Genomic DNA, 23,526 nt, shown 5'->3' with positions numbered 1-23,526 from the left:
TCATTGCAGTCTCGACGTTCGTATTTAGTGTTTAATCATACTACAGCGAGTCTCCAGCCCTCAAAAGGTGACATTTCAGCAGGGAGTGATAAAAAGCTGCTGTAATGTGGAGCTTCTCCTGTTTCAGATGGTCTGCTGCATGTTGGGGTCTGTGAAGACCTGACTCGTAAAAGCTGATCTGTCCCTTGTTGTCCTGGCCGTTGAGCGAGCGGCACGCTGTCCTTGCAGAGAGGAAGCCTGTGTACTCTGCAGCTAATGCAAACCTCCCACACAAAAACTTTCCCAGGAAAGATGAAAAAAAAAAAAAGTTTTGGATAAGTAGAATAGCATTGGTATGAAAAAGGTAAGGACATCATATAAAATTGTAATGCAATATGCAGCCAGTTTTTATTCACCTGCATTCATAGTACTCTGTTTTATTAATGAATGCATGTTGTTTCACAAGTCAGAGCTGTAGACTGCCACCATTTAGTTACACTTCGTGATGGTGCGACTGTTTGGAGACAGTGTGACAAAATTTTATAAGTAGGTGCACCAGTGTGACATGCACACATGCCCCCCCCCCCCCCCCCCATTTAAAAAAAAAAAAACTATGGACATGCATCATGTGAAACACCTGGAGAGAGAACTGGTGTGTGTGTGTATATGTGTGTGTGTGTGTGAGAGTGAGAACCAGGAACTTCTATCATGTTCTGATCTCAGGAACTCTGCATGGCTGCAGTTCTTTGGAAGTACTGCTGGGTAGGGGCTTATAGTGATAACCTGCTGACCGTGATAGGCATCGCTGTTAACTTGGAAGACGCACGGAAGTGCAGGGAAAAGAGATATGGAGGACCAAAAATTGACCAGATGGAATTTTTTTGTACTTCAGTTGTTTTAATGAACTCTTTTCTTCTTGCGTCTCCATATTTCTGCATCTGAAAAATTGATCGATTAACCAATGTATTTTTGTCTATTGCTGGTGCTGCCGGTGAAATTTGCTAGTGCTTATTAGTGGAATAATGTTAAATAGTTTTTTATTCTGTGGAAAATGAAAAACAGATCTATTGGCCTGATTTGGTAATATAACATTTCGTGGGTCATAAAAATAAAATATAAATAAAAGCATGTGTCCCATTTTGATCTCGATCGATCCCCCCAGTAACTAACACATAACTAGGAAAACAATTTATTCATAATCCATTGTTTTGGGGTGGCAGTGTAGCTTCCTATGAAATTACATATGAACTTTAACCTACAAGCTTTTTGCATCTCCCATGCTCGTTTTAGCATAAAGGTCCCGGTTCCTCTTGTGCAGTGGGAAAGCGACCTCGGAACCAGGAGCTAGGTTCCTGACTTTTGGTGGCAAAGTGCCTCATGAAAAACCCATGAAGCACAACAAAAGCTAGAAACGTAATCTTTGCAGGGACAGATGCACTGATGCAATATCGACTGACCACATACCTTATGCTTAATTTGGTGTTTGTTTTAAAAAGCACCGTTTAACTTTTTTTGTTTCCCCTTAAGCATTACTTTGTGACTTTGTCTTTTATAAAATAACATCACACTGTTCTTTCTGTAAATTATCTATTTATTTCCAATCCATCAGTAATACAATTAAGACAGAAAAAACATGAATGTGTTGTATTGCATGTTGATTTAACCCTTGTGTGACTCCTGTGTGACCTTCAGCCCCTCACCCCTGTCTGTCCAATGGAAGATTAGGAGTGCTACCAAACTTTAGTCCTTATTTGGAAATGCTGGTCCCCCAGTCGTGCATCTCGGCAAGGTCTGAGTCAGGCAGCACACACATTGTACCTGTTTGAACCTCAGTAAACTGTTTGATGCAACACCGGTATGTTTTATGTTCTAATGGCGTTCACTCTTGCTGTGAGACGTGTACTTACCCGCCGTCTCTTCCATTCTCTCTGCAGATATGTTTCCTGCTTTTTGCCGTCCTGTACATTGTGTCCTACTGCATCATAACGAGATACAAGAGGAAAGCTGGTAATTCTTCTTTATCTCGTTTTCCTCCCTCGTTCTTCCATCCATCAGCTTGGCACCCCCGAGAGGCTGGGGGGTGATGCGGCAGTGCGTCTCTGTAACCCTGAGTGAGCAATCCGTGTTAGTAGATGCCATGTTTCAGTCCTAAACACTGGAAGACCTTTTCCCTCTGTGTCACCATTCTGTGTAATTCCCACTGTAAATGCTGGTTTTAACTGGTGATTTGTTGGTCTGTATTTAAACTGGGTTAACCTTAAATCCGACCAGTTATATGGATGGCTAAGCAGGAAGTCCTGCTTCATGATACAGGCCCGCGGTCAGTAGAGGATTCCGGTGGTTCTTATTCACTCTCAGAGCGTGGGTGCGCTGGATGAGAGTATCAGAGGGTCTGCTTGTAGAAGGAGGCTTTTAAAATGCAAGGTATCATTAAAGATGCATCATGCTCCTTCACAGCTGTCTCTTCTGGTCTTGTCCTTTTACATAACTGGGTGACATCAGCAGACAGATATGCTTTAAAAAAAAGATTCACTTCATTAGGCACTTTGAAGCATGTACACAGACGTTGAAGCATGTAGAAATGGTACCAGGACATTTTAATGAGAGATTTTATGAATAAAGTCAAAGCTCATTTAGATTAAAGCAGTCGACGTTTTGTTAGTTTTCACAAATTTACTTAAACCGAATCAGTTTTTCTGGAAACAGTATAGACGTTCGTCTACTTACGAACTTTCAAATTACGAACTTTCTAACATACAAACAAAGAGGACTGTAAGTCCAGATTGTGAACATTGGGCTCCCGTTTCCTGTCTGCAACATCAGTTTTTTTTCTGCATGCCAATTCTAGGTAGTACGACTTCTGGCCGCTACTCCCGCCGTGCAGCAGTGTAGCATGCATACTCCCAGCATCCTAGTTTTTAGTACTTGTGTATACCCATAAAATGATCTTGAATAACCATTTATGAACATTTCAAGTTACGAATGGCCATTCAGAACGCATCTCATTCGTCAGTAGAGGAGCGTCTGTATTTTAAAAAGTCTGCATTTTTAATTGCAAAGCCTGCTTTGTACTTATTCCTCAATATGCAATTGATGGAAAGCATTTGGCCCTTTTTCTGTTGTATGTCTTTATTTTCAGGAACTCTACAAACGTTTAGGGTGATATTTTGTTGTATTATGCAGTAATAACTCTTTTCCACCCAGACTGTTAGCAGACCAAGTGTTGTGTTTACCAAATTGCCTGTTTATTTTGGGAATTGTCAGAAATGTTACTTTTTAACTGATCTCTAACAAACAGTGTGCACACTTTAAAGTTCTGCTGGTCCTTAGCTGAATTTCGTTGGTGCATCGTTAACCATCTGAGATCACATGCTTGCGAAGATTTTAATTTGATTGGCTTTCTGAGAGTGCTACCCCAACCAATCAGCAGGCTGAATTTATGGTGTTTTTTTTTAAATAAAAAAATTTTTTTTTTACTAGTGCTGTTAAACATGAAATGTCATGCCAGAGGGCAGGATAAGGAAGAGGCGAATGAGTCATCTTGGATAAACAAGCTATTAAACGATGGCAGAGAAGTTGGTAGTCTTAAGTAAGCCTTACCCTGGTGATACAGGAAGATCATGGGCTGGATCCCTTCGCAGATGATGTGTCCTTGGTGATGGTCACTGAGGTGGCAGCTGAGCGTGCCAGTGAAATCATTGTCAGATTATATCTGGACCATCAATAATTTGACTGAATGGCTAAATCTGTCCAACTACTGATTCGTGTGCTTTTCTTTAGATGACCATGAGGACGAAGATGCCATAGTCAACAGAATATCGTGAGTACAGAATCCCGTGTTTCACCCCCCCCCCCCACCCAAGTTTAATTACAAAGGGTTTTTAATGCAAATCCCATTGTGTTTCTAATCTGGGTCCTTCATTGAAGCTGGTAGATGGAACGCTTGTCTTCTGGCCCTCGTTTGTTTCATCCGCTCCAGTGAAAAATATCCATTTTCCCACCTTTTAAGTGTTATACGTTCGTATGTCTGTGAAGGCGGGACGGAAGGATGAGTAAATGGATTAGTGAATGATGAACGGCGACTGACTGGGTTGGTTATAAGGCCAGACACCAATGTCCATGTGGTAAGTTCCCCCTCATCACAGACTGGGGGAAGCCTCACGTTGTGCCTGAAGTCCGCCAACAGCCACTGGGGCCTCCCTGTCTGTCCTGTATGCTCCCAGGGCCCTGCGTGGTCTCCGGGCCCCGTTTTATGGGAGCCGAGGCGGCATGCGGCTGAGAGGAAAGCTGCCGACCTTGCGGCACACAGACTGGGCACAGATGGTAGCAGCCCCCTCGCAGACTGGCGGCGCCAGCTTGGCTATTAGATAATTCCTGTGGGGTCGGAGGCCCCGTTCCAGCATGGCGGAGCTCAGCCAAGGCTAAGAGCAGCGCGGCAGTACTGAGGCCTCCCCAGCCCGGCACACGCTGGCGGGACTCACAGCTTTATGGACACGAGAGGCCTGTCTCTGTGTCTTTGTTTGCCTGTGATTGAGAGAGAGCGAGACACACACTCAGTCTGTCCGTGTGTGTTTGTGTGTCTCCCTGTGTCTGTGTGTGTATCTGTCTGTATCGGTCTCTGTGTGTGTCTGTCTTTGTGTGTGTGTGTGTGTGTGTGTGTCTGTGTTTCTCTCTGTCTGTCTCTCTCTGTGTCTGTCTTTCTGTCCTTTGCAGTAGGAAAGTACCCCTTGCATTCGAGGACACTGGTCAACCCCCACAATGACTCAGATCCCCCCCCCCCCCATGTGTGGTGCCAGTGATGACTCAGCCCCCCTCTCCACAGGCTGTATCTGTGCACCTTCACGCTGGCTGTCTCTGCGGGGGCCGTGCTGTTGCTGCCTTTCTCCATAGTCGCTAATGAGATCCTGCTCTCCTTCCCCAAGAATTACTACATCCAGTGGCTCAACGGCTCACTCATCCATGGTCAGTAGCCCGCACCTCCACCTGCCCCCCCCGCATGGGGGCAGCCTCTCACAAATCACTTTCTTCCAGCAGTTCCTCCGTTCTTTGTACCTATGACCTTTGGCCTTGGGTTATCACTGACAAACCCTAATTTTTAGAATCACTACCCCCATCCGCACGCTTCAGACCTTGTTTTTGCAAGCATTCCTCCACCAGTGTGTAAGAAATCAGAATGAAAGAACAGGGCAAGCACCAAGTAGGTCTATCAAAGTGCCACTGAGGCAAGTCCATGGACACATTTCACTTTAGGCGTTCTGTTGTTGTTCAGCGATGTTGTTCCTCTTGTGCTGTGAGAGCATCACCGTGGCAGGAGCTTGGCACCCTTAAGCTAAACTGTGAGCCATGCAAACGGGTGGGTTAGGATGAGGATGAGGAGGAGTCCGACTGTGGATTCTGCACAGAAGTATTAATCAGCCTTTAGCATCATGAGCCTTGTTCGCCTGGCATGGTCCATAAGCACTGAACCATGGTCCCGCGTCCGCCTCTGTTGGGGGTTTAGCAGGTATAGGTCAGGTGCCGGTCAGTCACCTGTGTAAATGTGCTCTCAGACAAACGCTGGAGCTCATTCTTTTAACTCCCTTTAGGCAAAGATACCATTTTCCTGGTTCTTTAAAAGAGGTTTTTAGTAAAGTCATGCTGGAGGTTTTTCTTAAACTTCTTATCAAAAGCAAATCTAAAGCCTCTGGAAATGAAGATGCCCACTGATTCCTGTGGGGAAATTCTCTCTTCACCTGCTCTGTCCTGCTCTCCGTGACACACAAGCAGGTGACCGCACGCTTGCCAGCAAATAGCAGCCATCTGTAGCAGCACCCAAGGAGCTGGAGGGGGGGGGGGGGGTTAGGGCTTTGGTCAAGGACCCCCCTCCCCCCCCCAGATGTGCCAAGGCTGGGCAAGAAATTGGCGACCTTCCGATCACAGGCCCCAAGGATTAGCCCGAGCCTTGTCCTGCTCATAATGTAGAATGTTTTAACCGTCTGTAATATTTTAGTTATATATTTTTTTGTTATTTAATCTGTTTTAATTTTCTTATACTCTCCATAAATGTAGCCCTAGTTGCTGGCATGGTGTTAATCACCTACGTAACCAACCGACTTTTCGTTGTTAAATGGCCGAAGAATGACCTTGAATGACCTTCCAACAAGAACAACCTTGAACGTCTTTAACTGCTTAAGGGCTTTTAAGGGTTTAAACACTGAGATGCAGCCGATGAGTAGGTTGGAAAATTTCCTTGGCTCAGTGTCAGCTGCTCAGCCAGATGTACAAACAGTGTGCGGTGAGGGAGCAGCACCGGGCAGCAGCCCTTCACTGTGAACGCATCACTGAGTTCCAGCCACAGTGCTCTGTGGGGATTTTTGTTGGCCTTTTTTTAAATAGCCACAAGGTGGCATCAGAGTTCAGTATACGCTGCTAACCTGCTGGTTAAGCTCAGGTGCTTCAGGCGTTTGCCCCTCGTTTCCCCTTATTCTGTGCTTCACTCCGGCTGACGTTTAAGCCCCATTTTAGTTCAGTTGCTTTGGTTTGTAAGAGACGATCTTTCGATGCTCGTCGCTAACTACACCCTGTGACTGGAACCTGCAGGCTGCTCTGTTTACCAGTACCCCTCCAGTGCCAGCCTGGGTCTCTCTAAGATAACCCTCTTCTTGCAGGCCTGTGGAACCTGGTGTCTCTCTTCTCCAATCTCTGCCTCTTCGTGCTCATGCCCTTCGCTTACTTCTTCCTGGAGTCAGAGGGATTCGCCGGATCGAAGAAGGTATGGAGATCTGCTTTCCTCATTGATGTCTTAAAGGTCAGCATCGAATTAATGTAATGCTGTAATGAGAGAGAACTCATTTTTGCGTAATCGGTGAGTCTGTCCCTTTTGGATCTCTGCTTCCACCTCATCGACAGTCCACTGTCGCCCCCCCTCCCCCCCCTCCTCGTTGGTGGAATGAGCCCTCAGTACCCGTCTGAAGTAGATTTAGTACTTCCCTTCTCACCCACAAATAACTGCCCAAAAATGAAATATGGGACTTTATACTTGCGTGCATTTTTACCATATTCACAGTAATTTCTCAGTTTGTAACACATTGCTTCGTTTACCTATTACAAGTAAACTGGATATCATCATCATCATCATCATCATCGTCGTCGTCGTCACCATCATCATCACAGTGCGCCTTTAGTCACAGCTGCTTTGTCTCCTGCTCGTCTGAATGTCCCTTCTTCACTCAATCTGTGCTCCCTGCCTTTCACACATGTGATGCTGGGCAGCCTTGAAAACCCATGATGACTAAATCTGAATAAGTTGATTATCACGGTTAGCTCTTAACATTAAGTTAAACTGCTTAGCAACATAGTAGAGTTTATGTTGATTTTTGCGCTTTGATTGCTTTGCAGCACTTCCTTACCAATCTAATGACAGTTTTACCCTCACGTACATATAGGAATTGCGCAGGGGAAGCTTTAGGTTAGATTTAATTAATATATGGGTCCGACACCAGGCCCCCCTTGGAACCTGAACTTCAGGTTCAGCAGGTTCAGCAGTTGTGTGCTTTTCTGCCTTTAGGGGGTCTGACAGTGGAGATCGTTGGGGTTGCAGCCTGCAGCTGTCAGTGGTATGAGCCTCGGATGCATGACCTTCCATAGAGCTGTATCAGGGACCCAAATGTGGACCCAGTCGGGTCCTGACCTGTGCAGATACTCCAGGCTCGGCACACGTTAACTTTCCAAATGTAACTGTCCGTTAATGCAGCTGTTCTAGTCGCTGATGAAGGCTTTGCTGGAGAAAGCCAGCAAAAAATGTTCCATGCGTGTGAGACCTCACTCATTTTTGTAAATATCTGGTGGTCTTTGGTGAAATTATGGCCCCTTTCAACCGTAGAGTATTTAACTCCATCCAGCTGAGTTGTTGAACGTTCACGGAGCGGAATGCTGGATTTGCCACATGGCTGTTCGCCGCGGTGCCACCCTGGGAAATGCCCCCGCTCCCCCGTCGCCTGCATCATCGCGGGTGAAATTCGCCGTGACGACGGGGAGCCGGGCTGTGCCGCTTTCACAGTTGGCCAGTCTGCCTCACGCTTAGGCCTGTGCCAAGGCGGGCGCCGAAAATTAGGCTCACGTGGTGTGTCTGTTTCCGGACCAATTTACCGTATATGCCGCCTGTAGCCTGTCTATCTGTCTGTGTCTGTCTGTCTCACCATATTTTATTTTTTATTATTTATCCTTCAACTCTTTTGGGATAATACAGAGGTTTTTACTATAAGCTTTGTGTTGGAGACAGACTTTGTCTCCCTTGCCTTTCTTCTTCATTGGAATTTGACTTCGAGCACGTTGTGATGGTGACTGGACAGTAAAAACCCATTGGTTTCCGGCCCCGCCTCAGGATGTGTGTGATTGGCGGTCGTCCTCAATCTTGTTGTTCCTCTTTTCCTGCGTATCTGGTGCTGGCTGGTCATACAGCCTGATTCAGTCAATCTACAGCCCAGCCACTGCATATGCTCTCTGCTTGAAGATTGTGGGGGTGGGGATGGTGCTGGTGGGGCGCATATATATATTTTTTTTCAGCAGCACCCTGGAGACAATCCTGAATCGTAATCAAAACACATGCGGGTCTCGTGCTGCGGTGGGAGTGAACTAGGCAGGGTGTACGTGACGTCCTCATTCTTCTGTATGGAGGTGGTCTTGGATGTCATGTGTGTCTCCTGACTGTGAGCGAGATGCCAGGCCCACTGCACATATGACCCGCCCCCTTGTCCCTGAGGCTCTCCCATTGGTCTGCGGGGAGTGGGGGTTGCCCTCTTATTACCTAGATACTGGCTTTGTTCAACAGCCACAATGGGCCGCCTCGGTATTGCAAGTCAGTAGCCCCCAGGACCGCGTTTCCCAGGCTTCTCTGTGTGTGTGTGTGTGTGTGTGTGTGTGTGTGTGTGTGTGTGTGTGTGTGTCTGTGTCTGTGTGTGTGTGGAGCAGTGTTTACTGACGTAGCATCAGGTCAGGGTGCCAGAGCAGAGCCTCCCCTTTAATGGCCGGGACGCCCTCAATGCTAGTTGCCATAGAAACATTTTGGCTCGCCAAGTGTTTCTGAAGGTATACATTCGTTTTTCTTTTTCTCCTGTTTGCTGTTTTGTGGCTTGAATCGATGTTTGGCTCCAAGCAGAGCTGGTGGGGGGGGGTTATACTGTGAGGTGATGCCCCCCGCTGTCCGACCCTACAGTGCTGGTGAACATGGGCCCATGCATTGCCTCTCTATATGCACTGTCTCTGTCGACAGGGAGCGCTCACACCATCCTGTTTCATCTCGGAATGCTTGGTGCCCCCCTGTTCTTTCTCTATGGGACTGTTTTTCAAACACAGCACAGTATAATATACAGGTAGCATCTCTGACAGCAGATCAGCAGTCAGGCCATCCTAGTGCCCCAGCTCTCCCGCCCCATCTGCTCTTACTCAGGTGCCGTCTGCTTTCTGTCAGAGATGGCGACCAGCTCCAGCTTCCGGTGAAGGACGCACTGCCCTGCCATCTGGTGTGTCTTTAGGTTAAATGCACAGCCACCCCCACCCCCCCCCAAAAAAAAAAAACATCTGGTATCAAGCCCCTCCCCCTGCATGGCTTGGCCCTTGGAGTTGGAATTCAACTGATGACCTGGTTTAAGACGTCTACTCTTCACCGATGCTGATGGTGATTTTTAAGGGTGTGAGCATCTTCTTGCTCTTTTTCATCATCTCCTGCAGGTGGTGCTATTTCCTCATTGCAGACCCATTCCCAAGCTGAGATGCCTTTGTGGTGCATTGTGAGGCACAATCACCACAGATATGAAGGTCATGGCTCTTTGCCTTCTCACTGTCCCTTCCTGTTGGAGTGAGAAGTGTGTGGCCTGTTTTCCCAGGATTCCTTGCTCCTACAAAAAAGTTCACAAATATCTGTTTGAGGTGGACTGCTCAATGCCGTCAGAGGATGAAAAACAAATTTCAAAAGTTACTGTATAGTGTAGGGGTAGCCAGTCTTATCCACAAACGGCCGGTGTGTCTGAAGGCTTTTGGGGTAACCTTTAGGTCAGCTGTTCAAACCCAGGTGTGAGGACCCTTCAGTCAATCAGTCCTCTAATTAGTGACCCAGTTAGGGAGCTGCAATGAACCTGCACACACACCAGCCCTTTGTGGATAAGATTGATCACTCCCGGTATAGTGTATGTCTGTCAGCACGTGTTTGGTTATACACATTTATTTTTTTATATATATATCTCAAACAGTTGTATATTAGCGGTTGTATATTAGGGGTTGTATGTAGTTGTATATTAGCGGTTTCCTGTATGCAGAATAAAACATAAAATAACCCCCTTAATCTTTTTCCAGTTTTAACTTGGCAGTTCATAATCTGGGTAGTAAATTTCATTGTACTTGTGTAAACCACTTGCACAATGACAAAAAAAAACCCCTCTTTTTTTTTTTTTGAATGTCATTTTCCGTTGAAACAGGCAGCCTGTGCCCCCCCCAGGAGAAGCGTCGCCGTCCTATTCTTGTCCCGGCCTCCCTGAAGATGGGGCCCGTTTACCCCGTGATCTCTGCCTTCCCCGCGATCTGTCTTCTTCGCGTTCCTCCGTGCGGCTGCGGCTCTCCGCTGCTCCCTGGCTATTAATAGCCCCGTCGTCGTGCCACATCCGAGCGCTGGCCTTTGATTGGCCGAACTCTGTCATGTGCTTATCACCTGAGGAGCGCAGGGCATGGCCGCTCCCCTGGGCACAGTCACATGACCTGGCATTGGGACAGCGGGGGTGGGTGTCCCGGACACCCCAGTGTGTCTGTATTTCTGTCTGTTGGGGTGGGGGGGGGGGGGGGTGTTCCGGCATATATTCATAGGCCCTCTGAAACATGGTGGTAACTACCACACTCTGCCTCATCTAAATAGATGGTATGCTGAGCTTCATAAAACACTCAGGGGGGTGGGGAGTCCAGTCTGTGTCCTGTTAACATGCAGATGCTGCTTAAAAAAGGGGCAACCCCCTTCTCCTCTCCAGGTCTTTAAAGGGGGGGGCTGCATGTTTAGCTCTCACCAGTGCTCTGATGTGGGCTTGGGCACGTAGGCAGGGGAGACATAGTGTAGGGCTGGCCATCCACGTGAGCTTCCTCCCCCCAGCTCCTGGCTTGCATTTGATGCCTCAACAGTCCCGTTAGACCTTGTGCTGATTTCTCGGGGTGGGAGTGGGGGAAGACGAATTGGGAGATGCTGATTGGGTCGTTGTGCACGTTTTAATGCAAAAGTGTTTGCGTTGCGCTCTGACATCACCTGCCTTCTCTTAGCTCTTACAGCTGGGATTATCTGGCACCTTTCAGTCTGCCCTCTGCATGCATGGCTGCCCGCTAAACGGCGCAACAGATGCTGTTAGCGAGTTAGCATCCCGGGGCCAAATGCATTCTGTGCTAACGTCCACCTGCCACTAGGTGGTGCCTGTTTCATTCTGTTGTCTGCCTGCTGTTAACTTGGCCCCCTTTTATCGACGGAGGGGGGGGATGTCCTTCAGGTGTCAGTCATCCTAGAGTGAAAGCTTATTGGCTGGCCCTCAGTTTTGGCTCCCGACCAATCCGACGCCAGTTGTCATTTCCTCTCTTGTCTGCTAGCAGCATTTTATTCATTTTAAAAATATTCTGGTTTACCTGAAGCTCACATGCCAGTAATGAAGACATTAGTACCTGTTTTTTCTTTGGTGCAAGTTATCAGTCTTAAAATAAATGAATGAATAAATAAATATGGAGCCCAACCCATCTGGCTCTAGGAGTCATATGTTGGTTCCTCACCTGAAGGGGTTTTCAGGCAGGAAACGTATGAATCTCTTGACTAATAGTCATGTGGAATAGGCCTGATTCTTGCTGCAGAGTATGTATGTGTTTGCGTGTGTTTGTTGATCGTATAGCCGCAGCTCTCCCTGTGGGCTTAGGGCTGTAACAGCAGACTACAGTCCCCGCACTGTTGGGATGTGACCTCGTTTGCCATGGTTGGTGATTCACATCAAGATAATGGGGCTTCTCTCCAAGGCCATGGGGCCCCACCATGTCATGCTGTGGTGCCCTTAACCTGGATTGTGAATAGCAGGGCCAGTGCGATTCCGTAAATGGTCTCTAATGACCTAACTGAGGTTGAGGTCACTGGTGGAAGCAAGGATTCTATTTACAGCAGAAAAGAACAATGGGGGCAGACACTTTAATGGCATGTGGATAATGTTCAAATAAATGTTTGTTTATTACAGAAAACAAAAATCTTTTTAACTCGCAGGCTGTTGTACTCTCTGAAAGTGTGTGAAAGTTATTAGCTTACAGATAGCAGTTTATGTTCAGGGTAAGCAGTCCCATAGAGAACTAGTCATGACATGACAAACTGTTCTGGATTTAGTGAATTGGTCTGGATGTAGAAATGGTGAACAGGCTCTCACATGGTGAACTGGCCCTGGTATGGTGCACTGGACGTGTCTTGTCTGTGCTTGGGGAATCTGCCGTTCCCACAGCGTTCCTATTTTGGCGGAGTCCAACTACAGCTGATGTCCGTTTGCTGCTTTGTTTATGAATTTATGATTTAGTTTATTTGAAAATGGTTGGCTTGGCAGCGCGTGCTCCGTTATTGACCTTGCGTGTTTTTGGCTTTCGCCTGCTGTTCTGTCTCGTGCATTTTTAGTGTCCCCCCTCTGCGCCCTGGAACCGTCGCAAGGTTTTAACCCCGTGGTTCTGTGTTGGGCTGGATATCGAGAGGATTTGCTCAGTCCCTATACTGACATGCAAACTGAAGACTAATCACTGACAAGAAGGTCCAGTGACATCATGCCCACTCAGGTCACATGACTGCATTCTGACCCCGCCCTCCTGTGCCAGTCGTCATTAACACCAAAGCTGTGATGCCCACTGTGTTCCTTTCATGTTAAGAGATTAATGTAGTCAACTTTCAGTATATTGCATCGACTCATGAGTGCTGATCGGGGGGCTGGATCTGCCCAGCCCTGCTCCGTCATTCTCGCCTGTGTGATTGACCTTACTAGAGCTCTGGGTGTCTACTTTGCCTGTCCCCTCAGGGCATAAAGGCTCGCATCCTGGAGACGTTTGTCATGCTCTTCCTGCTCGGCCTGCTCATCCTGGGCATCGTATGGGTGGCGTCTGCGCTCATCGACAACGACGCCACCAGCATGGAGTCGCTGTACGGTAAGGACCCCCACTCCAGCTGGCCGTGTTCTGGGTATCCTGTGGCTCTGCGCCAGTACTGGGCTTCGGGATTCAGGGTTTACCGGCACATATTCAGAGCAACGTAGAAAGATTTTATGCTACAGTTTGTATGGAGGGAGACAGGTGCATGCTGGGACATTAGGACAAACACAAAGGCCAAACAGTAACTACCCTGACATTGAAAATGAGAATTTTTTCCTCATATATGTATTAGGCAGATAATTTGCAGCACACGATAAAATAGTCTAAAACACCAAATTCTGGTTGGAACTGAGTTTTATATAAAATATATAGTTGCAGCGTTTTGTCTTTGTAGGGCAGAATACAGGACAAAGCGTAATATAGTGAAGCATGAGTACAAGACAAAAATATCAATATTAATAAATAAGTAATACGAGCATTAGGACGTGCAAGTAGACTATGGTGTGGTAAATAGTATCGGTAAAGTGTGGAAGCGGGCTATTAAAACTGCAGTGTGATGCAGTAGGTGGACAGGTACAGCTCACTGGGGTTATACCTTTGCTGGACGTTGCTGCTGCCTTCACGTCTCACGCAGTGATGTCTCTGCAGATCTCTGGGAGTTCTACCTGCCGTACCTGTACTCCTGCATATCCCTCATGGGAGGCCTGCTGCTCCTCAGTAAGTATCTCCTCTCTCCTCTGGGGCAACAGTCTTCGCAGACGTCAGTGGGGGGGGGGGGGGGGGGGGGGTCCGCAGATCTGAGATCACAGCAGAGGTGTGGCGACTTTGTGGTCGTTACCTTGTTGTCATTTGCTGCAGTCGCTTATTTTGTTAGCGCAAGACCTCAACAGCTATTTGCCTGATCTTTTTCAAACCTTGCAGACACATTGTACAGGTGAATGTTTGTAGCTAAAATTCCGAGACACATCGCAGCGAATGCGAAGCAGCGCTGCGTAGTGGCCGCGAAGGGATGGGTGACTGCAGAAGACACTTTGATAACTCAAAACGTTTGTGATTTGATTTTATTGCCACTTCATATAAACAATATGTGGATGAAGATCTACACCTGATTTCATTTTTGAGACAAATGGCGGCAAAATTGAAACATGGGCTTTCTGCTGATATCAAGTGCCGATCCAGTACCAGTGCTTAATTAAATTGTATGCCTCACTGTGTGGAAGTGACTGGGATCATTCTATTATATGTAAGGCAACGTCAGATTTGACTTAAACATTGCTCTAACTAACTCAGTATATTTATATACAGTTATATTTTGTTTTACAAAGTTATTTATTGCATTTTAAACATTTTGTAATTTTGGTAATTTTTTTACATAATACAGCTCTGGGGAAAAAAAATTGAGACCATAGCAAAAGTTTTAGTTTCACTCGTTTCTCATTTTATGCATATGCTTCTGTCTAAAATATACTATTTCTTGCAAATTTCGGCCTGGCTCTATGCTGCTCCTCATTAATGAAGGGCTTCTTCCTTGCTTCATGAGTCTTCAGTCCTGCTTCTAGGAGCCTCTCATGAACTGTCCTAGCAGTGCACTTCACACCACTTAATGTTTGCCGTTCTCTTTGAAGGTCACTTGAGGTCAGTCTCAGATTTATGAGATACTGTCAGATAAGTTAACGGTCATCTCTGGCATTTGAAAGTTGCTTCTGCCCCTTTACCTGGTCTCACTTTGGGGTGCGATATCGCAATAGTGGAGAGCGATATCTGCAGGGGACCAAGGACATATAGGGAGGCTCTGTGCGCACCGAAGTTAATCTATTGACACAGGCTGCAGTGACAGTCGCTAGGCAAAGGATAACATACAGAACAACATGTTGCACCAGATAAGGTGAAATTGCCAGAAAGTGGAAAAGTACGGACAGGGGCGGGGGCTGCTTGTAGAAGGAGTATAAGACAAACATGAACAACAAGGAAGTCGAACTCTGTGGGGGGTACGCCGCGTTGCAGAGTTCCCACATCGATCTGCAGGAATAAAGGTTATTTGACAACTCATCCACGCCTCCAGGTGATCTCTTCTCATCTACGGACCCGGTGGAGTCGGCGTACTCCGACACTGGCTGGTTTCTGGTCATTCCCAGTGTCTCCTGTTTCACCTTATTCTTCTGTACTGTGCTGTCTTAGAAACTTTGGGCCTGGAAGCAGCCTGCTGCTCTGTGTAGCCTTCTGACAGCAGAACCAGGATTTAAAAAAGTAGATTTTTAAAACATACAGTGTGGTCTTTTATTTTTTTCAGAGCTGTATTTATTTCTTTATCTGAAACCTGAATTCATTTATATCAGGGTTCTCCTTTCTCAGCTTGAAAGGTCCCCACAGAGGAACAAAACTGTGACTAGTGGTCATTTGGTTCTGAATAAATTATTCATCCAAAAAAAAAAAAAAAAACAAAAAAAAAAAACAAATGCTACCCAAATACCCTTACTTTTCATAACACATTGTGTGTTAAATTATAATCAAATAAAATGATCTGATTTAAATGGTCATCATTATTTTCCGCTAATCGGGTGATCACTATAACTATAACACGAGTAACACAACTGCTTAACTTTTAAGTATTTATTTAACATTAATAACATGCAAAAACAGTAATTCTCTAAAACCGGGGAATACATTGTTGTCATTCCAGCAGCATCTAGTTTATCTCCTCGTCTGACCGCTCTGCGTTATTCCAGTGTGTACGCCCATCACTATCATTGATAATGTACCCCCTGTCTGACTGCTCTGCGTTATTCCAGTGTGCACGCCCATCACTGTCATTGATAATTTACCCCGTCTGACCGCTCCGCGTTATTCCAGTGTGTACGCCCATCACTGTCATTGATAATTTACCCCGTCTGACCGCTCCGCGTTATTCCAGTGTGTACGCCCATCACTGTCATTGATATTTTAGCCCGTCTGACCGCTCCGCGTTATTCCAGTGTGTACGCCCATCACTGTCATTGATATTTTAGCCCTCGTCTGACCGCTCTGCGTCATTCCAGTGTGTATGCCCGTCACTGTCGTTGATATTTTAACCCTGTATGACCCCTCTGTGGTGTTCCAGTGTGTATGCCTGTCACTGTCGTTGATATTTTAGCCCTCGTCTGACCCCTCTGTGGTGTTCCAGTGTGTATGCCTGTCACTGTCGTTGATATTTTAGCCCTCGTCTGACCGCTCTGTGTCGTTCCAGTGTGTACGCCTGTTGGACTCTCCCGCATGTTCACCGTCATGGGCCAGTTACTGGTGAAGCCGACTGTAAGTACCTAACCTTCAAGCCATCAGCACACTTTGGGAAATTGTCATTCAGTCTGTCCCGGGGCTGACGTTTGTCTCTACCTTTTTGTGTGTGTGTGTGTGTGTGTGTGTGTGTGTGTGTGTGTGTGTGTGTGTGTGTGTGTGTGTGCGCCTTTTCTGTGAAAACGATGCAAATGTTGCATTGCAAATTGTTAAAGATTTCAAAAAAACTTAAGTGTCAATAAGAGACAGTCAGTTGGCTGCTTTTTTTTTTTGAAGTTTTTGAATTTTCCGGTATAAAAATGATCCTTATTATTATATAATGTCACAGTAATGCACTTGTTGCTGGAAGGTTTAAGTCTGAAGGCCGGCCTTGCTGTTGTACCATTAAATCAACTGGGTCACTACAGCAGAATACATGATTGGTGCCCCCTGCTGTGTCTGTGGCTTGATTTGCATCTCATTTTCTGCCTACAGATTCTCGAAGACCTGGACGAGCAGATCTACTGCATCCATCTGCAGGAAGAGGCCCTCCAGAGGAGACTGAATGGTACGTTCCCCCCACCCCCTTTCCTCACAGGGTGGGGGGGGGGGGGGGGTTCAGGCACTCTGAAATGAGGCTGCGGGGGGACCGAGGTTCCCGTCGTCACGGCGGTTACAGCACGGCCAGCTTGCTGATTACGGTATCATTGTGTTACGGTAGCGTTGGCTTCCCTATGGTTTAGCATGGGCTCTGACCTACAGCCTCCACCCACCCCCCTCTGGGACGCTGGGTCCTGGCTTGGTTCTCCTGCCTCTGTTGCCATTGGAATGGCAGACGCATGGAAACATGCGCGGAGCGTGACCAGGGTGGTGCATCTCAGCTTCCTTGGACCTGCACTTCTTGGACCATGATTCTGCGACTGGTACACCCCCCCACCCCCCCCCCCACCTAGTTTATCACAGTGTCCCATCAGGCTCCACACCCAGGTGACAAGTGGCTCCTGCAGGATTCACACCACTGTCTGCTCCTGCCCAGGCTGTGGGACGCCCTGGTTTGCAGTGACCTCGATGCAGCAGCGAATGCAGTGACCCTCTCACTCCCTAATGAGTCTTGGGCTTGCAGAACCCCAGCCCTAAGGTGTCATCAACCTCTCACTTGTTTTCCCTTAGTTTCGTCAGCTCTGTAACTTCTGTCTTTATATCCATCCAAGTCATCACGGTGCAGTTAGGATGTCGGGCCCGTTTGGACTGCTGCCATTACTGGACGTCATGTCCTGCTAATCGGGTCTCGGTCGAGTCTGTGGCCTGCTAGACATCAGCCGGGTCACTGAAGATGCGCTGGTCCTGAAATATAATTTCAGCACTGAACCCCACCCCCCAACTCACCTGACCATGTCCTTGTCAATGTCTAACTAGCTGTGCGTGTGTGAGAACATGTCTCTCTTCCCGAATCCCATGCAGATGTGGGTGGGTCAGGATTAAAATATTAAAATATATAAGCTTGATCAAAGTGATCAGCCCGTCGCTCCTGTAACGGAGATGAAAGGTGTTATTTCTATTGTGCGCTAGTAACAGTGTAACATCGAACTAATTGGTCTTGATCTGCCAGTCACCAGAGGGAATGCAAATGGAGCCCCCCCCCCCCCCCCAACTGTGCGCCAAGACCTGCGAGACAAAACTGAGTGAAGCGGATAAACGAACCTTTAAATGAGCCGCTCTTGCGGTTTTCCTGGAGAATCCCTTTGCGTCCTGCCCCCTCCCAGCCCCAACCAGTCGCAGCACGCGGCCTCCTTGACGAGACGGTGCTGACATGGGGGATTACTGCCACCCACTGGATTAAGGGTTTGATGAGATTGCTTAATGAACCGGGGGGGGGGGGGTTTGTTTTTGGCTGCTAACGTCCATAAATGCAGGTGCACCGGAGACATTTAACCCCGAAGCCTTTTTTTTTTTCCTCCGGATTCGTTCCGTGGGGCCCCCCGAAGGTATCCCTGATGGCTGTCTGTCCCCCTCCCCCAGGGACGGACTCCCACTCCCAGGAAAGCCCCCAGCATCTGCACCGAGAGCTGGACGGCATCCGGAGCCAAAAGAACAAGCTGGGTGAGTCTCTCCCTGTCCCCCCAGTCATGTGACCCCATCATGGCACCTCACTGGTCAGCCTGGTGTCCGCCAGGGGCTCCTGGTCTTTCTCGGCCTCCCCCAGGGATTCTGAGGGGCAGCTGCCAGGCCGAAAGGTGCGACTGATTTCTGGGTCTGGAGTCTCCTGGAAAAGCCTTCTGGACCCTCTGCAGTTAGATGTAGACCAAGGGGTTTCATTTGAAAAAGTATCTTTATTTCTTCTTTATTTTTCCCCCCTCAGATGACTGTTCTGTTGGGTGTGTTCTGCACTGTTGGGGGTGTTATTGATGGCAGCCGGTGTGCGGAAGGGGCGAGCGGGAGCGCAGGCACTTAGGATATTGGACAGGGAGGCTGGCTTTATCGTGCCCGGGCTTTTAGTGATGTCATTAATTAAGCGGCATTGTCCGCACGGAAAAGGCTTGGCATCGACGGGACGGCAGCTGGTTCTCTAGCAGAAAGAAGGTGGTGGTGGTAGGGGGGGGGCTGTGCCAAGCTGCCCCGAGTCTCAACAGCCAGATGTCGTCACCCCAGCGGCTGGAACTGTTAGCATTTAAGCTGAGTGCGGAGTGCAGGTTTAACCAAGAACTGAAACAGACCCAGGCCCCCTGTTCAAAGGGCAAACCAAAAGTCATATTAAAAAAAATAAATAATAAATAGTAGTTGGTCCTCCATACCTGCAAGGCGTGTAGGTCATATGTAAATATTGTGTATTTTGTACAAGGGACTAGAGCATCCATGGATTGTGTAATCAACCGCAGGTCCTGGAACCAATTCCCCAATGAAGGACGGCTGTATCCCTGTGAACCGCCCGTCTGAGCCTGCAGTACCCACAGACAGGTTGACTTACTGAGGTCTCATTTGCTGGGCTAGTTGTAGACGGAGGCCAGATCGCTTGCCGTGCCAATGGCGTGAATGCTGCAGAGCCCAGCTCGGTGATGGTACACCCCCTCCTGTTAGCTCGTGGTGTTCAGTAGGGCCCCATTTTCAATCGCGTTTTAATAGTCTTGTGTGTGATCCCCAAGTTTGTGTTTCGCCCTGGATCTGATAAGGAGCATTGAACAGCTCCTTGAGAATGAACACAGGTAAACTTGGCTCATGACTGACTCTGAGCTGCTGTTATGGGGGGAGTTATTAGTGATGGTAATTACTGAAGGCCACCCCCCCCCATCCCTCATGTTAAGACACGCATAAATCAGTTAATTTTCTCTGCACTTTATTTAGTCTTATTGCCTTATAACCCCAAAAGGAGAGATAATTAAAGACAATATGCGTTAATTTATGACACTTGTGCAATCAGTAATGCCTACCTCTGGGGCAAGCTCTGAGAACATCATGTTGATGCATACGCCTTGTTGTTGGGATGAGGCAGGGGGGGCTGAACCCCCCACCCCCCTTACATATCTGCCGGGATGTTTACAAGATCCTCTGTGATGTACCCTGTCTCACTGTCATTTCACTGCCAAGCCCCAGCCGTGACCCTGTGCGCAGTCTGACCTCCGTGTTCTCCTCTAATTCTATTGGTCAAGCTGTGTCGGCACAGCGATACTGATTTTGCCGTATCGTGTTTTTTTTTTTTTTTTTTTTTTTTTTTTTTTGTCGTCATCTTTCCCTGCAGAGAGGAGGAAGAAAGCGTCAGCGTGGGAGAGGAATCTGCTCTACCCCTTTGTCATGCTAATACTCCTGACTGGAACTGTAAGTGAACATGCGAGCTGTTCGCTCTGCCACGGGAGGGGGAGATGTGATGGCAGACCCCCTTCCCCCCACCCCCACATTTCACGGAACATGTCCGAGCCCCAGCTGCCGTGTCCTGGGACTTGGGAACCGCAGCGTCCCTGTTCCCAAGAGGTGCCTGCTCTCTGTCTGGCTTTACCCCTTGTCTCTCATTCGCAGCTACCTGCTTATAATTACCAGCTACCTGCACGAGTCTCTAATTCTCTTTCACTTTGTAATATTATTTCTTACTTTCTTAGTAGGTTCCTGTATCCTGGGTGACTCGCGGCTTGTAATTTTTCAGGTAGCAGAGCTCAATTTCTGTGCCTGAGTGAACTGTCTGAAACCTCATATAACTTTGGGGTGTGTGTGTGTGGGGGGGTGTGCCTGGATGCTATGAGCCTCTGTCCCACACTCTTTATGAACATTGTCCTTGGGGACCCTCCCAGCTCTCAACACACTTTTACCAAACAATTATTCTTGATTGTTTGGTTGGTTCTTGATTGATTCTCTCGTTTTTGTCTCAGGTTTGGGTGTTATTACAAGGTAAAGAGGCTTATGACAGTGATTCATAAATAAATGTGAATGGTATGAGATTTATCATTGAATACGTGTAAACGTACTCAGTCGAGTTATGGTTATAGCTTGAAGTACCAGTAAGGCAGACGACACCCCCGTATGGTGCCTAGGGTGACAACACCTCTGCTATGCTCTGTGCTGCTTCTGTTACTTCCGGGTCAAAGCCTGGGGGGGGGGGAATTGTGGACCATGCCCAAAGCACCTAGGGCCAGTTTGAGTCTGGTTGAACGTATATATGCAAGAGTAAATCAACTGCTAATGATCTGCGTGTCTTAGTCCCACTTCAAGAATTCGTTTTAGTACAATTTTCAATTGGACTAACATGTTTACATGTATTTTAAAAGTCAGGTTTTAGTTGGACTAACACAATAATTAGATTTTTGTAGTCAGTAAGTTTCCATGCATACTATTGCTGTCTCTTGGGGCCAGCATCATGAAGCCGGATTTCTTGCTTAGCTGGATAAGTTGTCAGATTTATGGTACCCCAGTTCAGATGAACTTTATCATTGTTCACTTACATTTAACCCAGACTAGAGAGCTGCACAAGGACAAAATCTATCCTCATTCCCATCTTTCCTCGTTAAAATCTAAACCATCCCCACCTTTGTCCGGCATTCACCAACACACCAAACAGCACAGTAATAACAATAACAATATCTGTATTTGCCCTTAAATATCTTAATTATTAAATTATTCACTCTGCACTTTTGTCCACAAACAAATTTATTTTGCATTATTCAGGCCAAAGTATCCGAACACTATTATTCTGAAGAAGAAAGTAACTTAAGAACCTTTGCTCGCGTCCCTTCCATGTTTGAGAGCTCTATGCATAGTAGCACATTTCCTGAGTATTTAGACAAATTGTTCTTCAGCAGCCCTGTATAGCCCAGGCTGCGCTGCCTCCAGTCGATGTTCGGGTGAGAAATAATGTAACAGAACAAATGGACTTGGAATTAATATAGCAGATAGGCCTATAAGAATACATATGCATATACGAGCAATTTCATTACCATTACCGTGGTGGTTACTATACATTTTATTACCTCCCCCATGGGAATGCCATGAAGATCCTCTCCATTCCCGCTGTTACTGTGGAATATTTTTATTTTTTCCCACATTCCCGGTGGATTTCCATGGATTATCTGCAGTATTACCACTTTCTCCGTTCCTGTGTCGCCCTCTAGCCCCAGACTACCTTCAGTCTGACAAGTAATCTGCCTAAACGCGGAATCCTGCTTTGTGACACAGCCCCTGAGAAGCTCCCTGTCCTGCCCTCCCCTTTCTGCAGGCCATCTCCGTGCTCCTGGTCGCCCTCAACATCCTGTACCTGCTGGTGGACGAGACGGCCATGCCGAAGGGATCCAAGGTGGGCCCTGGCCTTTCCCCCTCACCATGGTGCTCCTTTTGTTTCGTTTCTTTTATTTGTCTGTCGCCGGTTGATGATTAAAAACCTAATCAGTTGTGCACGCAGTGTTCTGGAAAGTTCTCTGTAAAGGAGACAACTATATATTTGCACGGATGAATGTCGAAGTCTGGCTTGATTTTATATATATATATTTTTTTTTAATTATTTATTTTATTTTTATCTAACGGTTTTATCACTTTTTGTTTTTGTGTTTTTAATCCAAACTTCCCGACATCATTTCAAAGGGCCGTGCAAATTAAATCGGATGCATGTCTGAAGTCTACAGCTGCTGAACGTTTAAAAACATTTACACATTTCCTGACAGCTTTTTTTATTCCCCCCCCCCCCCCCCCAGATACCAGGTTAGGGATTTACCTTTTTAATAACTATCTGTAATTTTACGTTTTGTCCCTTCGTGTTTCTGTACTGCCTGGATGCCTCTGACACTGTGTAAAACTAGACATCAGCTTTTTTTTTCATCCCATACGTAAAGCCAACAGAAATTATCATATTTTGTTTCTTTTTTCCCTTGTGGCGAATGCCCTCAATATTCCACGTATTTTGAGAGTTATTTTCGTTGGCCTGACGCTCTGGAGAAAATCCCCCAAATTACGGCTGTCAGGTGGTGTCAGGTTTGCCTGGCGGCTCTTTCCACAGCGGCGGCTCTGCGTGTTTGATGATCCGCTTGCTCGCCTCTGATCTCGCGGGCCCCGTTTAGATGCCGGCCCGCGTCGCGTTCAAGGGCACCGTCTGCCATCTGCGTCGGCCTGCTTCAGCTGGGGGGGAACTTTCCTGTTTGTTTGTTTATTTATTTATTTTTTTTAGCTGTCCCTTCCTCATGCATATTAAAAACGGGGAAGAAATGAAAGTCAAACTCTCCGGACGAACAGAAGCCATCGCTTCTCTGGTTCTGACCCCTCCTCACCAGCAGGGATGCTGTTCACCACCTCTTATTGGTATTGTCTAAATAACGTTGCTGTATGCGATATTGGGTTTCACACCCAGGCCCTGAAAACATTGAGCTGCCAGTCAATGTGTGGCTTCGGAAATGGGCCAGCGTGGCTGTTTATGCACCCGCTAATCCCTGCCCCCCCCCCCCATGCGTGCCCGCCAAATGCTCCTGTTATCCTCCATAAAAATGGTTGAAAGACTTCAAAGTACAGGAAGGCCAGCACACCTGACGGATTGTGGTGGGCTTTGCATCTGGGAGCTAGGTTTCGCGCGGGCCGGCCAGGTCTCCTTCCTCAGGATCCACCTTTGTGAGGTGGGGGTGGCAGGGGAGCAGGAATGAGGCAGGAACTGAGGGCAAAGCTGGCTGCTGAACGGGGCCCCGGTAGCCAAGGTTGGCGCCCCAGAGTGGCGGGCACTGGTTAACCCCAGGTCCT

The 23,526-nt window shown here is 47.3% G+C and overlaps 1 protein-coding gene across 1 annotated transcript in view; it reads left to right on the top strand.

Annotated features, from left to right (window-relative positions):
• Positions 1 to 23,526, top strand: part of lmbr1 (limb development membrane protein 1) — a 36,395-nt gene that overhangs the window by 2,180 nt on the left and 10,689 nt on the right. Inside the window, exons 2-12 of the mRNA XM_049010646.1 lie at positions 1,914 to 1,986; positions 3,760 to 3,799; positions 4,802 to 4,941; positions 6,627 to 6,730; positions 13,011 to 13,137; positions 13,729 to 13,797; positions 16,304 to 16,368; positions 16,825 to 16,897; positions 18,349 to 18,429; positions 20,063 to 20,139; positions 22,025 to 22,102. Of these exons, the coding sequence (XP_048866603.1) occupies positions 1,914 to 1,986; positions 3,760 to 3,799; positions 4,802 to 4,941; positions 6,627 to 6,730; positions 13,011 to 13,137; positions 13,729 to 13,797; positions 16,304 to 16,368; positions 16,825 to 16,897; positions 18,349 to 18,429; positions 20,063 to 20,139; positions 22,025 to 22,102 (927 nt within the window). The remainder of the gene's footprint in view (positions 1 to 1,913; positions 1,987 to 3,759; positions 3,800 to 4,801; positions 4,942 to 6,626; positions 6,731 to 13,010; positions 13,138 to 13,728; positions 13,798 to 16,303; positions 16,369 to 16,824; positions 16,898 to 18,348; positions 18,430 to 20,062; positions 20,140 to 22,024; positions 22,103 to 23,526) is intronic.

The sequence above is a fragment of the Brienomyrus brachyistius genome, chromosome 4, assembly GCF_023856365.1.
Source record: "Brienomyrus brachyistius isolate T26 chromosome 4, BBRACH_0.4, whole genome shotgun sequence".
In the NCBI taxonomy this organism is placed as follows: domain Eukaryota; kingdom Metazoa; phylum Chordata; class Actinopteri; order Osteoglossiformes; family Mormyridae; genus Brienomyrus; species Brienomyrus brachyistius.
Note: the sequence above shows the minus strand (reverse complement) of the source record. Positions and strands in the feature narration are given on the sequence as shown.